We start from the raw sequence: 17,045 nt of genomic DNA on the forward strand, positions 1-17,045 counted from the left end.
ACCTTGGCTGACCCTGAGACACCCTCCTTGGTCATGACAAGGATGGCCCTCCTTGTTGCCCTAGGCAACAATCCTTTACTCAGATTCCGGCGTCTCCCAGACGTTGAGGTCCCTGGCAAGGCCGATTTGGGATGGACAGTGAGAATGTGTGTTCCTGGGCACACACACTTAGGTGGGTCTTGATGTAAAGGAAAGGAAAGCGAGAGTGCTACTTTCACAAATTCTGCCATCACTACCGCCCTGCGTAACCTCGGCCAACTCCTTCACCTTCTCAGGGCTTCAGTTTTCCAACCATAAAATAGGGGGTTAATTGTCCTTCCTAGGGAAGCTAGCAGGGTTCGTTGGGCAATGTCTCTGAAGTGTCTAGGAGGAAGGAGATCTATGAATATAAGGGATCATTAGAGAGGATTTCACAGCCATTTTGTGGGCCCCAACGTTATTATTAATATTATTATGGTTATTGTTATCACCACTTCCCGAGTCTCTGCCAGCTGGGTTGGAACTCCCAAGTGAAGAAGTCGTGCTCTTGAGCCCAGTGTCCCAGATAATGGCCTTACTCAATGCCCACTCTCCACACTCAGGGGGTCTGGGGGACTCTCAGGAGGCTAGTGACGGAGAAGGAGATGGAGTTTTGACAGAAGGGCGTTGGGGACCCAGAAGAGAAAGTGCCTGCCCAGGGAACTTCACAACTGCTCTGCGTTCCTAGAGATGTTTCCAGTCTGCTGTGGGGAGTCTGGGCTCTGAGAAGCAGACATGGAGCTGTGTTCCCAAGGTCAGGAAGGGTAGGGAGGGGCTGGACGCAGGCAAGAGGCCGAGGGGGAGAGAGGATGCTGTTACCACAGGCAGTAAGAGGAGCTGGTTGGTAGAAAATGATTCCTTGGAGAGGCAAATGGTTCTTTTCAAGGAGTCTTTTGTAGAGGCTGGAACGTGCTCTGTGTTCAGGCGAATCAGGGCACAAGCCTGGCAAACAGTGGGTACTCAATGAATGCTTGCTAAATTGGATTTTCAAGCTTGTCTTTCTGCTCCAATATTAAAAAAACAAAACACCCAGCATCCGCTGTTTGGAAATGCCTTGGACGCCCCCTGGTGGCGACACACCAAGGCTGGGGAGCCGCCAGTGCCTTCCATCCTAAAAGGATCCTGTGGGGGCTGCCTTTTGGAGGATTCACAGAGCTCATCCCAAGGGGACTGGGAGTAGGGAGAAGCTGGGGAAGGGGAGGAACTCTGTGGGGAAGGATGAGTGGAATGTCCTCGCTGGAAGATTCCATGGCAGTTGGTGGAGGACAGCCATAGGTCTGGGCAGGGGAACCACGGGACAGAGAGAGTTGATGAGTCAGTATTAGGCTAGGCATCTCTGGGTAGTGGAGAAGGAGGGGTCACTGTGTGTGCGCACCTGGAGTGAGGATGGGGTAGCTGCCAAAGTAAAATCCGGGAGATACATTTTACAGCCTCTGTTAAATTTTTCGTGCTCAGAAAAGACTAAGGAAATCTGGATAATTGAAATCATAGATGGACCTGGGAGAAAAAAAAAAAACAATGGTTCATTTAAACTAGGTCTATGTCCCATCAAATCTTTCTCTTGGGATGTAAGAGTGTCAGGAATGGTTTGAAAAGTCTGCAACTTTGATTTTTCTGTAGGTGGCAAGAGGAGATGAGAATGTAGAAAATCAGAGGAGGGAAAGAGAAGCAGAGGCTACTGGGAAAATCCTTAAGGCAGAACGAGCAGCCTGTAGAAGGCTGAGTTGGCTGCAACTCTTCAAAAATAACACTAAAGCTTGGGTTGTAGTGATGAGTGAGGATCAACAGAAAGTTAAGTGCTGGGACATTGATATTCTTCTGATTTCTGGACATCCAACAGCAGCTGCACCAGGTGGTTCCTTTCATAAGAGGTCCCAGAAGGAATGTGGAGCTTCTTGAGGGCAAAGACTGTGGTTCTGCAGCCATCCCTCCCTCCCTCTGGTGCCCTCGGCATCCTCAGGGATAGATGCTCACTATCTGGTACTGATGAATCAGATGCGGGCAACCACATGCAGAAAAGGAGGAAAAGGAAAATGTCAGGAAGCAGGGAAAACATGGGAAAATGAAGAGGGAAAGGGGTTAAGAGACAGACAAGGAAGGAGAAGTGAAGTGGAGGTGGAGGAAGCTGGGACTGGAAGAGAAGGAGCTCAGTACATGAAAAATGTTAAAAGGATGCTGTAAGGTATAGTTTGGGCCGAGGCAGAAAAGGAGAGACAACCTCAAAGGAGGTAGGTTACCTTTATTCAGCCAAGGAGGGGTGACAGTTGGCCTAACGACCAGGCTGAGCGCAAGAGGGATCAGGGAGGCTTCATATTTAATGGGAGGTTTGTGGAAGCGATAAGGGAAACATTATCAGGTGGGACGTTTTGGGTTATCTTTAGTTGAGATGGCATTTGTAGTTGAACAGGGGGTGGGAGGTTTCTGGGCAGGGGGTGATAAGTCCCAGGTAGATGCAACCAGCCCGGAGCACCAGGGTGGGACTTAAAAGTTCAGTTTTGTTTTCCCCCGCAGTTAGATAATTCAGCAAGAGCCTTTGAGACTGTTGTTTTCTTTTCTAGGCCCAAGGACTCCTTCATTCCAGACCCTGAAATCATAAGAAATGGGGAAAAGGGCACTGTATCTCTCTGGCTACTTCCTGCTGGATAGGGACGATGGTTCTGGGTCTGGAACGGAGGATCGTCCTAAGGCCCAGGTCTCCTTTTCCTGAGGTCGGGGTGAGGCTCTTAAGAATGATCTTGACCTGGTCTCGAGAGATGACCCAAATTCATTCTTGGAGAAACCTTTGAAAGAGATTGAAGAGACAAGGTCCAAATAAGAGGAATAAAATGATAAGTACCAATGGTCCCAAGAAAGGGAGCAACCAAGGGAGGGCCAGTTGGAACAGGTTTTGGGGAGTGTAAAGGTTTTGTAACTCTTTTCTTCGGCATTCGATTCTGTCTCTAAGTTCTTTGACTCTGCCCTGGACTATGCCCGTTTCATTAACAAAATAGCAGCAGTCCTCTCCTAGGAAAAGGCAGCTCCCTCCCTTTTCCGCGGTGAGAAGGTCCAGGGCTCGCCCATTTTGTAGGGCCACAGAAACTAATGAGTTAATTTGTCTTTGGACCAAAACGAAGGACTCCACTACCTGCTCCATATCCTCATTGAGTTCTTGGGACAGCTTGTAGTAGAAATGGGCCGAGGTCGAGATGCCCCCGGTCCCGGTGCCTAGGGCTGCTGCTGTGCCGGTCCCAATCAGGAGGGGGGCTACGACAGCTCGTCTTTTCCTGTGGGAAAGTTCCCCTTGGGGGTAGACTATTTGTTCTATCTCTTCTCTGAGGAATGTTAGACCTGGGGTCAGGAACACCAAGATGCAAGGTCCAAGGGGGTCAAGGGGGAGACATGAATATGCGTAGGTCCCACAGAGAATGAAGATTCCCGGGTTGGTGCAATTATTTGTGCTGTTCCAGAGAACCCAAGTGGAACAGGAGCAGGGAGCGGAGTTTGTAAGACCAGTGTAGTTGGGACTAGAGTAGTTAATACAGGTTAGGTTTGAAGAGGCTGAGAGAAGGACATGGTCAGAGACTGGCCCAGTGAGTTGTGTAGTTTTTTGTTGGGGAGGGGAGGTACAGTTGCCCTGTGACAACCAGGTTGAGGGTAAGGGAACTGCTATGTGCGGTGAGGGAGACAGTGACATGCATATCCAACACTGGGATGTGTGTTGTGTGTACTGGAAGAATTGGAAGGAAGAGTTGAGAAGGCGGGTAAGGTGTTGGTTGTCAGAGGGAGGTTTTAGGAGACGCCGTAATTGGGAAAGGAGGTCTAGGCGTTTATAAGGCTCAGGGGTAGCCTGTAACTGGGAAATTATGTTCTTTATGACTTGTTCTTGTTTCTTTTCCCGATATTAATCTAGTACCCCACTCCCGTTGGAGAAGGCAATGGCACCCCACTCCAGGGTTCTTGCCTGAAGAATCCCAGAGACGGGGTAGCCTGGTGGGCTGCCATCTATGGGGTCTCACAGAGTCAGACACAACTGAAGTGACTTAGCAGCAGCAGCAGCAGCAGCCACTGCCGTCTGAGTACCCCCAGTGGGTAATGGGATAGAAACATACATTTCTTCCATTTAGCTTATGGCAGGTGCTCACGAAATTCCCTCTCTTCTGTACTTTAACAGTGAGTAGGGATTTAGACTTCTGCCCCCCCCAAGGTTCATGGTCTTTGAGCCATATTATAACATGAGGAAGGAACATAGGAATAGATGTCTGAGCAGGGGCAGGGACTAGCCAGAAGGCAGGGGAGTGCAGGAAGGATAAGGAACAGGGGGAGTCATGGGTCTGTTAGTTAGGCAGTGTGGAGGAAATAGCACCCTAGGAGTAGAACACAGCTAACAATGTAGGCGATATCGACGAAGAGATGAAGGCTAGGTGACCAGTCCCGAGGGGAGACAGTTACTGGGCTTATAGCAAGGACTAAGATTAAGAGTGCAGTTATAGTTAGAGAGAAGGGGAGAGGCCAGTCAGGGTGAGGGGCAGAAGGCCCCAAGTTGGTGGTTGCTTGAATCTGAGGAGGAACAGTGTTCATGTATGAGAGTAAAGAAATCAATTTCTTCTGGACTTAGGTTGTAGAAGGTCCCCTGGAGCCATGGATGAGACACCGGGGTGGTCAGATCTTCGAAGGAGGTTCCGGTCGGGGCGCTGGTCCAGAGGTCTTGTAGTAGTTGGGTCAGGGACAGTTGTAGGTTAAGGAGTGTCCGGGTCATTCAGTGTCCTCTTGGATGGTTGACAGGGGTTGTCGCCGGGTGAATTTTAAGGAGGTGGGTCCTGTGGGGGAGACCTGATAAGTCAGTTAAGGAGGGCAGAGCAGGGTCGGAGGTAACCGGTTTCAGGCGAGAGGTGTACCCAGGAGGTGACCTTCTGAGTTTAGCTGCAGTCGGCGTGAGGAGGAGGATTTTGAATGGTCCCTGCCACTCTGGGGTTAGGTCACCCTGTGGGTTATTAGACAGGTAGACCACGTCCCCAGTTTGTAAAGGGGGCAAGGGGGTTTGGGGGTCAGGGGCAGGCAAGTTGTGGTTGACGCACTTCTAGAGGGCATTGTAGAGTTCCATCAGCAGAGGGGAGTGTAGGAAGCTTGGTATGGGAGGCGGTTCGGGGGGGAGTCCAGGAGGGAGCATGGGCCTTCTGTACATCACCTCAAAGGGGCTCAGCCCCAGGGGCTTTCTGGGCAAAGCCTGTACTTTGAGGAAAACAATCAGCAAAAGTTTAGTCCAATCCAGATGTACCTCGAGGGATAGTTTGGTAAGAATTTCTTTGATTATTCTATTCATCCTTTCTACCTTTCCTAAGGACTGGGGACGAAATGGAATGTGAAATTTCCAGGGTATCTGTAAGAATTGGACAAGTTGTTGGGTGACCTTGGACATAAATTCTGGGTCTTTATCAGACTGTAGGGATGAAGGTAAGCCAAACCTGGGGATAATTTCTGTGAGGAGGATTTGGGCCACGGTGTGGGCTCTTTTGTTTGTGGTAGGAAATGTTTCTACCCATCCCGAAAAGGTGTCCCCAAGGACCAGGAGGTATCTGAATCTCTGAACCAGGGGCATAGGAGTAAAGTCTGTCTGCCAATCCTGTGCTGGGAGGCTGCCTCGCATTTGATGGTTTGGAAAGGGTGTAGGTTTATGCTTGGAACTGGGACTGGTACGTTGACCTGTCTGACAGGAGCGGGTAAGGTTATCTAAATGTTGTTGGTCAGCAGTCGACATGGGGAAGTGGTTATGGAGGAGGAACTGTTGGAGTGTCTTGGACGAGGGATGAAAGAGTGAGTGTAGATAAGAGAGGATTTCTCTGGTGGTGGGAGGGTTGGATGGAGTCAGGGCTAAGATGACAGGGGACTGGAGGGAAGGATCGACAGGGCTATCTCCTTTGCCTTCTGGTCTGTGGCATTGTTGTAGGCTGATATGAGACTTCCCTTTTGATGTCCCCTACAGTGGAGGATGGCGGCTTTGTCTGGTCAGAGTGCTGCCTCTAGGAAGTCTGTGGATCAGGTCTGAATTAATAGTGGGGGATCCCTTTTGGTTTAGGAAACCTCTTTCTCTCCATATTAGGATGTTTGCATGAAGAATGTTACAGGCATATTTGGAGTCTGTGTGGATGTTAACCCTTAGATTTTTAGCCCGAGTTAAAGCTCTGGTGAGAGCTATCAGTTCTGCCTGTTGGGAGGTGGTGTGAGGTGGCAGAGGTGAAGCTTCAATTGTCTGGGCCCCATGATTGTGACGAAGGTCCCCTGGATGATGGCATATCCTGCTGCAAAGGGTGGGATTTTTGAGAGCTGCCATCAATGAACCAGTGTGGGGTGTCTGGGTCTAGGATGGGCTGATCTGTTAAATGTTGGAAGGGGTTTTGGGTAAGATCTACTGTTAGGCTGCAGCTATGTAGGAGGGGGTCTGTTGTAGAGGACGTGGGTAATAAGCTGGCAGGGTTAACGGGAAGAGCAGGGGGAGAATGAGAGCTGAGGGTTGAGGAGAAAGGCATGTAGGGCCTGTACCCTGGAAGGGGGAAGGGAGAGAAGCGCTCGATGTGATAGTAAGTCTCGAAAGGTGTGTGGAGAACAAACTGTTAAAGGGGCATGTTAGAGAGTTTATTTTCTTTGGGTACGAGCACTGCAATAGCAGCCATGGCCTGTACACAGGGAGGCCATCCCTGGGTCACCATGTCAAGCTGTTTTGACAGATAGGCAATGGGAGCCCAGGTACCTCCGGCCCACTGACACAGAAGTCCCAGGGCCTGTCCTTGGTTGGACTGTGCAAATAGAAAGAATGGTCTAGTGTGATCTGGCAGGTGGAGAGTTGGCACTTGGAGGAGGCTCTGGGTGAGCTGGCAAATAGGATTGGCCAGCGAAGAGGGGTTAAAGAGGGGCTCATCTGGACATCCTTTAGTTGCCTCATAGAGTGGCTTTGTAATGAGGGGGAAGTTAGGGATCCAGCTACTGAAAAAGTTAGGAGGCCGAGGATACACAGGAGCTCCCTTTTTGTTTTTGGAAGTGGACAGTTAATCAAGGCCTGGATTCTACCTGGGGGAATAGTTCTTTGTTGGTGGGATATGGAGAGCCCCAGGTAGGTGACGTTTGTCTGGGCTATTTGGGCCTTGGATCGGTATACCTGATAACCCCAGGATCCCAGGGTTCCAAGAGGTTTGGCAGTATGTTGGAGGCAGAGTTTTCGGGTTGGGCTACAAAGGAGGAGGTCATCTACGTATTGGAGATGACTCGGGGCTAGGTCGAGTGTCTGTAGGTCCTTTTGTAAAGACTGTCCAAAAAAGTGGGGGCTGTCTCTGAACCCCTGGGGGAGAACTGTCCATGTTAGTTGTAGGGAAACATGAGTCTTGAGGTCTTGCCAGGTGAAGGCAAAAAGGGTTTGGGAGAGGGGGTGGAGGGGGATGGTGAAAAAGGCGTCTTTGAGATCTAATACCGTGAAGTGGATTGCAGTCGGGGGTATGGCAGACAGAAGGGTGTAAGGGTTAGGGACTACTGGGAATGTCGGCATTGTGGCCTCGTTGATTTTTCGCAGATCCTGGACCAGTCTCCAAGAGTTTGGTCCCTTCCTTACTGCCAGCATTAGGGGTGTTGTGTGGTGAATTGGTAGGAATTAAGATGGAGACTTGAAGAAGATGGTCTATGATAGGCTTAAGTCCCTTGTGGGCCTCCGGGGTAAGAGAGTACTGTTGTTGGGTGATTATAGTTGAGGGGTCTTTTAGGGTAATGTGGAGTGGGGGATGATGTTTGGCTATGGATGGGTGATCAGTGTCCCAGACTTGGGAGTCTAAGGCGGGTAGATCCAAGGGAAGGTCAGGGTGAGGGATAGGGACAGTCCAGGTGCCATCTGCATGCAGAATATAGAGACTCTATAGAGGGGGGGTATGGTAATAAAGACCCCCAATTTGGATAACAAATCTCTCCCTAGGAGTGCCATGGGACACTGAGCCATTATGAGGAATGAGTATATGAGGGTCGATTTTCAAAACTGACAGAGTAATGGAGGGCTGATTTTTGCCCTTAAGGGAACTCCACTTCAGTTGTTCAGTCATGTCCGACTCTTTTGGACCCCATGAATCGCAGCACGCCAGGCCTCCCTGTCCATCACCAACTCCTGGAGTTTACCCAAACTCATGTCCATCGAGTTGGTGATGCCATCCAGCCATCTCATCCTCTGTCGTCCCCTTCTCCTCCTGCCCCAAATCCCTCCCAGCATCAGGGTCTTTTCCAATGAGTCAACTCTTCGCATGAGGTGGCCAAAGTATTGGAGTTTCAGCTTTAGCATCATTCCTTCCAAAGAACACCCAGGACTGATCTCCTTTAGGATGGACTGGTTGGATCTCCTTGCAGTCCAAGGGACTCTCAAGTGTCTTCTTCTCCAACACCACAGTTAAAGAGCATCAATTCTTCGGTGCTCAGCTTTCTTCACAGTCCAACTCTCACATCCATACATGACCACTGGAAAAACCATAGCCTTGACTAGATGGAGCTTTGTTGGCAAAGTAATGTCTTTGCTTTTGAATATGCTATCTAGGTTCGTCATAAATTTCCTTCCAAGGAGTAAGCGTCTTTTAATTTCATGGCTGCAATCACCATCTGCAGTGATTTTGAAGCCCAAAAAAATAAAGTCTGACACTGTTTCCATGTTTCCCCATCTATTTCCCACGAAGTGATGAGACCAGATGCCATGCTCTTGGTTTTCCGAATGTTGAGCTTTAAGCCAACTTTTTCACTCTCCTCTTTCACTTTCATCATGAGGCTTTTGAGTTCCTCTTCACTTTCTGCCATAAGGGTGGTGTCATCTGCATATCTGAGGTTATTGATATTCTCCCGGCAATCTTGATTCCAGCTTGTGCTTCTTCCAGCCCAGCATTTCTCATGATGTACTCTGCATATGTTAAATAAACAGGGTGACAATACACAGCCTTGACGTACTCCTTTTCCTATTTGGAACCAGTCTGTTGTTCCATGTCCAGTTCTAACCGTTGCTTCCTGACCTGCATATAGGTTTCTCCAAAGACCCCCCTTTATTGTGAGTTCTGAGTCTTGAGTTGGGCCAGAGTAGGAAGTTGAGAGAGAGAAAGTGGCTCCAGTGTCTACTATAAAGGAGGTCTTTTCACCAGCCACTACCCCGTCTACCCTAAGTTCCAAGCTTGTGTCCAGGACACGGGCCAGGGGGCTGGAACCCAGATCCCATCATTGGAACAACTCTCGTAGGGTTATGCTGGGGTTCTGGGGAGAAGTGGAGATCTCTCCAGGGGTGCCAGGGCATCCCTGTGGACATCCCACTCTCCAGATCTGGGAGGTGGGGTCCTCCCCAGGAGTGCCAGGGTGTCCCTGGGGACAGTCCATTTTCCAGTGTCCCGAACAACCACAGTTTGGGTATGCTTTTGTGGGTTTGGGCATGTCTTTGCCCAGTGTCCTGACTGGTTGCATTGGAAGCAGGGTCCGGGGGGGTGGGTCTTAAGCCCCAGTCTAGGATGACTTGGGCCAGGCTGATCTCTTCCCTTAATTGCTGCCGCCAAAAAGGCATATTTAGCTTTTCTCTCACGGTCTTTTTCTCTCGTAGCCTCTTCCTATTATTGAACACCTTGAAGGCTAATTCTAGAAGGTCTCTTTGTGGGCGGTCTCAGGGCCCTTCTCTAGTTGTCAAAGCTTGTGTCTAGTGTCAGGGGCGGACTGGCTGATGAACTGAACATGAAGGTACAGTAACCCAGCAGGGGTGGTGATATCTAGGATGGTATACTTCTGGACTGCCTCTGTGAGGCATGCCAAGAATAAGGCTGGATTTTCGTCCGCCCCTTGGGTGATTTCCCTGACTTTATCATAACTGACATGTATAGGAGTATTTTTCTGCATTCCTTCTAGAAGGCAGGTAATCATATGATTGAGTCTCCTGATACCTGGGTCACTGGGCTGGTAAGTCCAGTGGGGATCTAACTGAGGCACCGCCTCATCAGCAGCTGGGCTATCCAGGTCTTGGTTATGTAAGTCATCAGCATGGGCTTTTGCCGCTTGCCAGATACGGTCTTTTCCATTTGGGGTGAGAGTGGCATTTAGGATATAATATATGTCACTCTACGTGAGGTTATAGGTCTTGGAGAGTCTCAGGAATTCTTTTCTGTATCTGGTAGGATTTTCAGAAAATGATCCTAACTTTTCTTCTATCTGGCTCATGTCTGACAATGAAAGTGGCACGTGGACTTGGGTGGGGCCGTCTGGTCCTGCCACCTCTCTCAGGGGAAACATGTACTGACCCTGTGGGTACTGACCCTGTGGGGGGGGGGGGATGGGGGTGGGGCGGGGGAGGGAAGGGGTCGGGGTCAGGAAGATGCGGTAGTGGGGTTGAGGGAAGAGTCAGGAGAGGTTTCGGAGTCAGTAGGTGAGCTGGATGAAGGGGAAGGAGAGGGTCGGAGGTGTGGCTGGTAGGGAGGGGGCTCGTCAGTGGGGTCAAGCTCCAGGGGTGCGGAAGGCACCATAGGCGGTTAGTTGAAGAACAGCCCTTTTGTTTGGGAGACAAGCTGCATAGAAGGACCTTGTGGGTGGAGCAGGCCTTGCATAAGGAGGGCCTGCTCTGAAGGGCCCAAAAGGCTTGGGCACGTGGGACCTCTGACCACTTGCCATTCCGTTTAGGGAAGTCGGTGAGATTTTGAAGAATGTTAAAGTCAAATGTGCCAAATTCAGGCCAGTGGCCTTGACTGTCCAATTGGTATTGAGGCCAGATCTGTATACAGAGTTGTTTTAAGCGGTTAGCTTTAAGTTCAGTGAGTAAGAGCGGTTTGAGATTTTTGAGAACACAGGCCAGAGGGGAATCTTTTGGGACAGACTGGCCAGACCCCATAATTGAAAGGCAAGCAGAGACTCCTATTGGGAGTTCAAGTTGTCATCCATAACAATAGGAGTTATGAAAAGAGAGCTCTGTGTCGAGGTGGAGCATCCCCCATGGTTGCTTACAGAGTGGCCTTAGGCCAGGGGTCCCCAGGACCCGGAGAGGACTGGGTTCTAGGGTGCCTCTAGAACACCGTCCAGATCTTACCTTAATCTAGGGGCCGGCTTGAGTGGAGTGTTGCATGTAGAGTAGTCGAATGGCAAGAGTTCCCTATACCGGAGGCTTTCAGAGAGAGAGAGAGAAGGGGATAGAGCCGGAGGCCTGTGGGTACATAAAGCACCAATAAAGCCTTAGGACAAGGATTGCACCACTCACAAAGGCACTAGGCGTCCCTGAGGGGAACTTATGAGCCCTGGCAGAAAGTGAGTTCACGTTTCCAGATTCCAGGAACAGGGGAAACAACGAGAGGGAGAGGGAGAGTGAGAGTGAGAGCGAGAGCGAGCGAGAGAGACAGGACACAGGAGTGCCGCGCCCTCTCCCGGGTTTCGGCACCAAAAATGTAAGGTATAGTTCGGCCAAGGCAGAAAAGGAGAGACAACCTCAACGGAGGTAGGTTACCTTTATTCAGGCAAGGAGGGGCGACAGTCGGCCTAACGACCAGGCTGAGCACGAGATGGATCAGGGAGGCTTCATATTTAAAGGGAGGTTTGTGGAAGCGATAAGGGAAATGTTATCAGGCAGGACGTTTTGGGTAATCTTTGGTTGAGATGGCATTTGTAGTTGAACAGGAGGCGGGAAGTTTTGGGCAGGGGGTGGTAAGTCCCAGGTAGATACAACCAGCCTGGAGTATCACGGTGGGACTTAAAAGTTCGATTTTGTTTTCCCGGAAGTTAGATGGTTTAGCAAGGGCCTTTGAGACCGTTGTTTTCTTTTCTAGGCCCAAGGACTCCTCCAGATGCAGTCATTCAGTCAGTCAACAAGCATGTACCATGCACCGGCTATATATCAAGCAATGTGCTGGGAGTGAAAGGTGCTGTGGTGGACAAGACAAATAGAGGGACTTTAGCGGTGGAGAACAGGTTAACTTTACAAGTTAGAAATGGGGAGAAAGTGACAACTTAGAGCAGGAAGAGGCTGAAAGTGGTTGGAAATAAGGCAGGTATCACCAAAGGAGAAGCTATGTCCAGATGCACCCATGGAAGATCACCAAAGGAGAAGCTATATCCAGATGCACCCATGGAAGAGATTCTTCTCCTGGTTGATGCTGAGACCTGCAGCTGGAACCACCTGTCTGCCCTGGCTCCGTGGAGATCGAAGCAGGTAGGATGGGCAGGGGAGAAACTCAGGAAGAGGGACAGGAATGGGTACAGGTGGAGGTTATAGACTATTCATAGTGGTTTACCTGAGGACCCCCACCAGAAAACATCTTTGGGCTGACAAGCAGTTCTCTAATTTAGCTGCCTGTTGGAATAACCTGAGGAACTTAATACCCTCACCAGGGTTGCACCCCCAGAGATACTGATTTTCTTGGCCATGGTTTAGAATTTATTAAACAATCTCTAGTGTTCTTGCCTGGAGAATCCCAGGGATGGGGGAGCCTGGTGGGCTGCCGTCTATGGGGTCGCACAGAGTCGGACACGACTGAAGCGACTTAGCAGCAGCAGCAGCAGTGAATCTAAAGAGCAGCCAGGGGAAAGCAGGCATTAGGAGCTGGCAACCTTGCCTGTCCTCTCTGTAGAGTCTGGGGGCCATCTGCGGGAAGCAATCTGTGGGAAGAGAAACTGTGTGATGGCTTTAGTGTGTTGTAAGTGAGGCTCAAAGACTCCAAGGGTCCAGGCAAAAGTACAAGGGGGTCCTCTCCATGGCAGGTGCCCCCTTCCTCAGCTGTACCTCTGGTGGAAACAAGAAACATGGTGGTCTTTAAAGGAACCATTTAAACTACTCAAAACTGCTGCCAAATTCTTCGAAGTTTTTGCACCCTGCCCACTACCCACACATACAAATCCCTCCTGCTTCTGCTGGCTTCATGACGGGGCTTCTGGGGTGGAAGAAGCACAGCGGCCCCAGCTTTCATCTCACAAGAGGTTTGGCAGCAGCCCAGCAGGAAATTCAACCCCACCTCGCCCCTCAAATCCCTGCACCCTAAAGTAGCTGACTCATGGAACCCGGGTGGAGTCTTTGGCTCAACAGTGAAGCAATCTTACCTTGAATAATGGCATGGGAACAGAATGTACAGTCTACATAAACAAGTCATATGTAGATGTAATTGTATGCAAATATTCATTCTTTAGCTCAGCATACATTTCTTGCCAGTCTTCTAGTACTGGCCTCAAAACTTCCACTGCAGTCCACAGTCTACAGTCAGAAGAATGAAAGTGGGTAATGCAGTGTGAGAGAGTGAAGCTCTTTGCCTGTGCCAAGAACAGCCCAGAGAAGGAAAAGGATCTGGCTTAGCAGGAGATCAAACTCGGAGCAGGTTCTTGAAGGATGCACAGGAGTTTACCAGGAAAAAGGAAGGAAAAAGTAAGACAGGAAATAGATGAGTATGTGTTTAGGAACTGTGGAACCTTTTCTTGAGGCAAAAAGGTAGGATTATGGAAAGAGAATAGGATGGCAGAGGGAGATGAAACATGCAAGATACACCAAGAGTGTGAAGGCCATTGTTTGCCTAGAAAGGAGTATGGACTTTTTATCCAGAACAGCGAAGGGAGCCAATGAAGGATCTTAACTGAAAAAGTGAATTCTTTTGAAGTCCTATTTTTTCAAAGGGATAGCCTGGAAGAGACTAGTAACAATTATTCAACAATTACAATATACTGGGCATACTGCTCTGTATTTTATTACATCAACCCTTCATGATAATGTTATTCAAACTGCCGGTCATGATCAAGAAAAGAAAGTAAGGGAAGGGATAAAATAGGAGGAGGCTGGGATTAACATATACACATAGGGCTTCCCTGGTGGCTCAGATGGTAATGAATCTGCCTGCAATGCAGGAGACCTGGGTATGATTCCTGGGTTGGGAAGATTGCCTGGAGAAGGGAATGGCTACCCACTTCAGTATTCTTGCCTGGAGAATTTCATGGACAGAGGAGCCCCCATGGGCTACAGTCCAGAGGGTCGCAAAGAATTGGACATGACTCAGCAACTAACACTTTCACTACTATATATAAAATAACAACTTCCCTGGTGGTGCAGTGGTAAAGAATCCACCTGCCAATGCAGTAGATGTGGGTTTGATCCCTGGTTTGAGAAGATCCCATGGAGAAGGAAATGGCAACCCACTCCAGTATTCTTGCCAGGAGAATCCCACTGACAGAGGAGCCTGGTCAATGGGGTCACAGAGTCATACACAACTCAGCAACTGAACATGCATGCATATATAAAATAGATAACCAATAAGGACCTACTGTATAGCATAGGGAACTATACTCAGTAATTTGTAGTAACCTATGAGGGAAAAGAATACACACACACTGTGTATGTATTTCAGAAGGAATACATTCCTTCTGAAAAGGAATACAAACACACACACACATATATATATCTGAATCACTGTGCTATACACCTGAAACTAACATAATACTGTAAATCAACTAGACTTCAATATTTAAAAAAAAAAAAAAGGAAAGGAGGGAGGGAGGGAAGAAAGAAAAAGATAGGACAAGACAGAAAAACATCAGTGGATCATGGTAGGAAGGGTAAGTATTGTTTTTGTAAAATTTTATCATACACTCACAGGAGTATAAGTGTACCGGGTGAGAATGCAAATGTATTTCTCACTGTGGGGTTATGATAAAAAAAAAAAGGAAAGTCCTGCTCTAAGTTGTAGGTGTGAGCAGCCTCATTTCACAGATGAGGACATAAGATGCACGGAGTTTCGGTACCCTGCCTCTCTTGTAAGTAGGCCGTGCGAGTTTCGAACCCAGGCTGGTATGACACCAGAGTGGATTCCTTCTCACTAACGCGTTCCAAAGTTACACATCTTATAGGGAAGATAAACCTACCCAGGTCGCGCCTGCCAAGTGCTGTACTCACAGCACTTCATTCAAGGAGGTAAGTGGGGGCAGAGGCCAATTCTGTCCACCAGAGGCGCTCGTTAGAATACATATTTCTGTCGTGCGCCGGACACGAGAGGCAATCCTAGAATCTTTTAGAGAGCTTCAGGTGATTCTGATGCCCACGTTGGCAGGTTGATGCAATAACCAGGAGAGGATTATGAGGGATTTGAACTGAGACGGTGAAAACACTTTGAGAAGTGTCACGCAGCCCCAACTCCCGCTATTGTGCCTGCCGCCAATGTCTCACTGACAAAGTCGCCTGAAGGCTCACTTCCCTCTTCAGAAGCGATGAAAGATAAAAAATTGAATAAAAGGCTGGTGGCTTTCAACTCACCAGACAACGGGTTGAAAAGGCTGGTGGCTTTCAACTCACCAGACAACGGGTTGAACAGCAGAAGAACGAGACGCCCCTACCACACCAGGGCAACGCTGGATTTAGGATCAAAGTAGATGCTATTTATAGGGCATTTGTCGGCCTCACCCTGAGGACTTTTGATTGGCTTTAGGGCAGATCTATCACTCATCTTCTGGATTAAAGGTGGGTGGAAGGTCAACCACGACCAATACAAAACCACTCCTTAGCTAAGCCCCTCCCCATCTAGCTTCCTGTTGCTGTCCATCAACCACCTGGTAGGTGGGACTTTGCCTCCCTTCAGTTGGCTGGCGAACATGTCGTTCACTCTTCAGTAAGCTTCCGGTTGGTGCCCTCTACCGTCCGTCAGTGACATTTCACAGGTCTATTGGCCAAGGCAACGTCGCTCTAGATGCCTCTCTTTGATTGGTTGATAGTGCTGTCGGTCCCCAATGTACCGAGCTCTTATTGGTGAACGCTGCCGTCGCTCGGGCGGTGACAGGCTCCGGGATTGGCGGGTGCTAGGCGGGCGGTGTCAGGCTCTCGGTGGCGGCGGAGGCGGCGGAGGCCAGGGAGGAAGATGTCGTAATGAGCGGTGGGTCCTGACCGCTGCCGGCGGGGTCTTCCCGGCTCTGAAGGGTCGGGAAGACGGGCAGAGGCCGCAGGGAGAGGGAGCCGGGACTGGGGGTTCCCCCCTGGGGCCGGACCTGGCGCCGGGGCCCGGCTCCGGTAGGGGCGGGGAGGGAGGATTCCCGCCCGGAGGAGGAGCGGGGCTGGCCAGCCAGGCGGAGGCACCCGGAAGGGGGCGTTCGACTCCCCGCCCCCTCGGAGCCCGCTAGGCGGGAGGGAGGCGCTTCCGGGGCTGGCGAGAGGAGCGGGCACCCAGGGCAAACCTGGCACCCCGTCTGCCTGGTCGCCGGCCCACCTGAGTGTTTCCCGGCCCGGGGACGTTGCCTGGGTCTGCTCTGAGGAGGCGGTCGGCTCCCTGTGCGCTTGTCCTGTGTTCCGGGACCCTCTTGCATTCTGACTCTAGGTGCCCACCAGCGATTCAGTGTTCTCCCGAGTGCAGAGAGGGGCGGGGGAATACTTGAAATTCCGACGGCGCCAACACATGGGCACTGATGGGCGTGGAAGCCAACGTAGTTCTCTGGGTAGAAAGTCTAGAGATGGTACCAGGACACAAGGGCACTCCCTAAGTAGATGACCTCTCGCCTTAAACTGAGGAGTGGGCAGAAACCTTTTAATATTTTCTCTTGCATCTTTGAGCTTCCAGCTAGATATCTGCCAACGCTTAGCAGAATTGTGAGACGTTTAAGAACTTGTGGACAGAGCTCCCAGCCTGTTGCCTGATATCCCATGGGGGTGGGGAGGGTGGAACTGCCGAATCCCAAAGGCCAGGAGCAAACCTAATGAATAACTGAAAAAGTAAAACAATATGGATATTTACTTTCTTCCTCCACCCCACCTCCATGCCCATTGCTAGCTTATGATTCTCAGCCTTCTACCCATGCTTCTTGGCTTATGTTCTGGGTGGCTTTCTAATTTTAGATGAAAAGGAATTGTGTCTTCTCCTCTGAGCAATTGAGAAACCTGTCCTCACAGCATTCCTTGGTTTTGATTCCAAGATACTGTCATGTTTAATTGTTTCTTAATTAACTTGATCCAGGGGGCCTCAGTCTGGCTTTTCTCAGTGCATATTATCCCGAAGTTTGTGTCTTCTTCTGAGACTTCTTGCTCACTTATCTGTTGCTTTCTTAGAGAAAGGGAGGGAGGAGCTGGTAAA

General features: G+C 49.8%; 2 protein-coding genes across 8 annotated transcripts in view; one reads left to right on the forward strand and one right to left on the reverse strand.

Moving 5' to 3' along the window:
- Window positions 1–2,242: 2,242 nt before the first annotated feature.
- On the reverse strand, window positions 2,243–16,074 carry LOC112583689 (syncytin-1). 7 transcript variants are annotated; one of them, XM_044939051.1, is made up of 3 exons: window positions 15,284–16,072; window positions 11,057–11,882; window positions 2,243–4,814 (listed from the first exon to the last, which is right to left on the reverse strand). In XM_044939051.1, the coding sequence occupies exon 3, from the start codon at window positions 3,689–3,691 to the stop codon at window positions 2,783–2,785; it is 909 nt and encodes a 302-aa protein (XP_044794986.1). In that variant the 5' UTR covers window positions 3,692–4,814; window positions 11,057–11,882; window positions 15,284–16,072; the 3' UTR covers window positions 2,243–2,782. The 7 variants fall into 7 exon arrangements, with proteins under 7 accessions (XP_044794986.1, XP_044794985.1, XP_044794987.1 ...); XM_044939050.1 differs by having other exon boundaries at window positions 15,245–16,072; XM_044939052.1 differs by having other exon boundaries at window positions 11,057–12,615; window positions 15,245–16,072.
- SP2 (Sp2 transcription factor) overlaps window positions 15,721–17,045 on the forward strand; it is a 31,187-nt gene continuing 29,862 nt past the window's right edge. Inside the window, exon 1 of the mRNA XM_006074315.4 lies at window positions 15,721–15,857. Within this exon, the coding sequence (XP_006074377.2) occupies window positions 15,851–15,857 (7 nt within the window). The 5' untranslated portion in view covers window positions 15,721–15,850. The remainder of the gene's footprint in view (window positions 15,858–17,045) is intronic.

The sequence above is a fragment of the Bubalus bubalis genome, chromosome 3 (genome assembly GCF_019923935.1).
Source record: "Bubalus bubalis isolate 160015118507 breed Murrah chromosome 3, NDDB_SH_1, whole genome shotgun sequence".
Taxonomy (NCBI): Eukaryota; Metazoa; Chordata; class Mammalia; order Artiodactyla; family Bovidae; genus Bubalus; species Bubalus bubalis.

Coding starts and splice junctions, on each gene's coding strand:
- LOC112583689 (XM_044939056.1), bottom strand. CDS start 3,691: ATGTCACTGTCTCCCTCACCGCACATAGCAGTTCCCTTACCCTCAACC.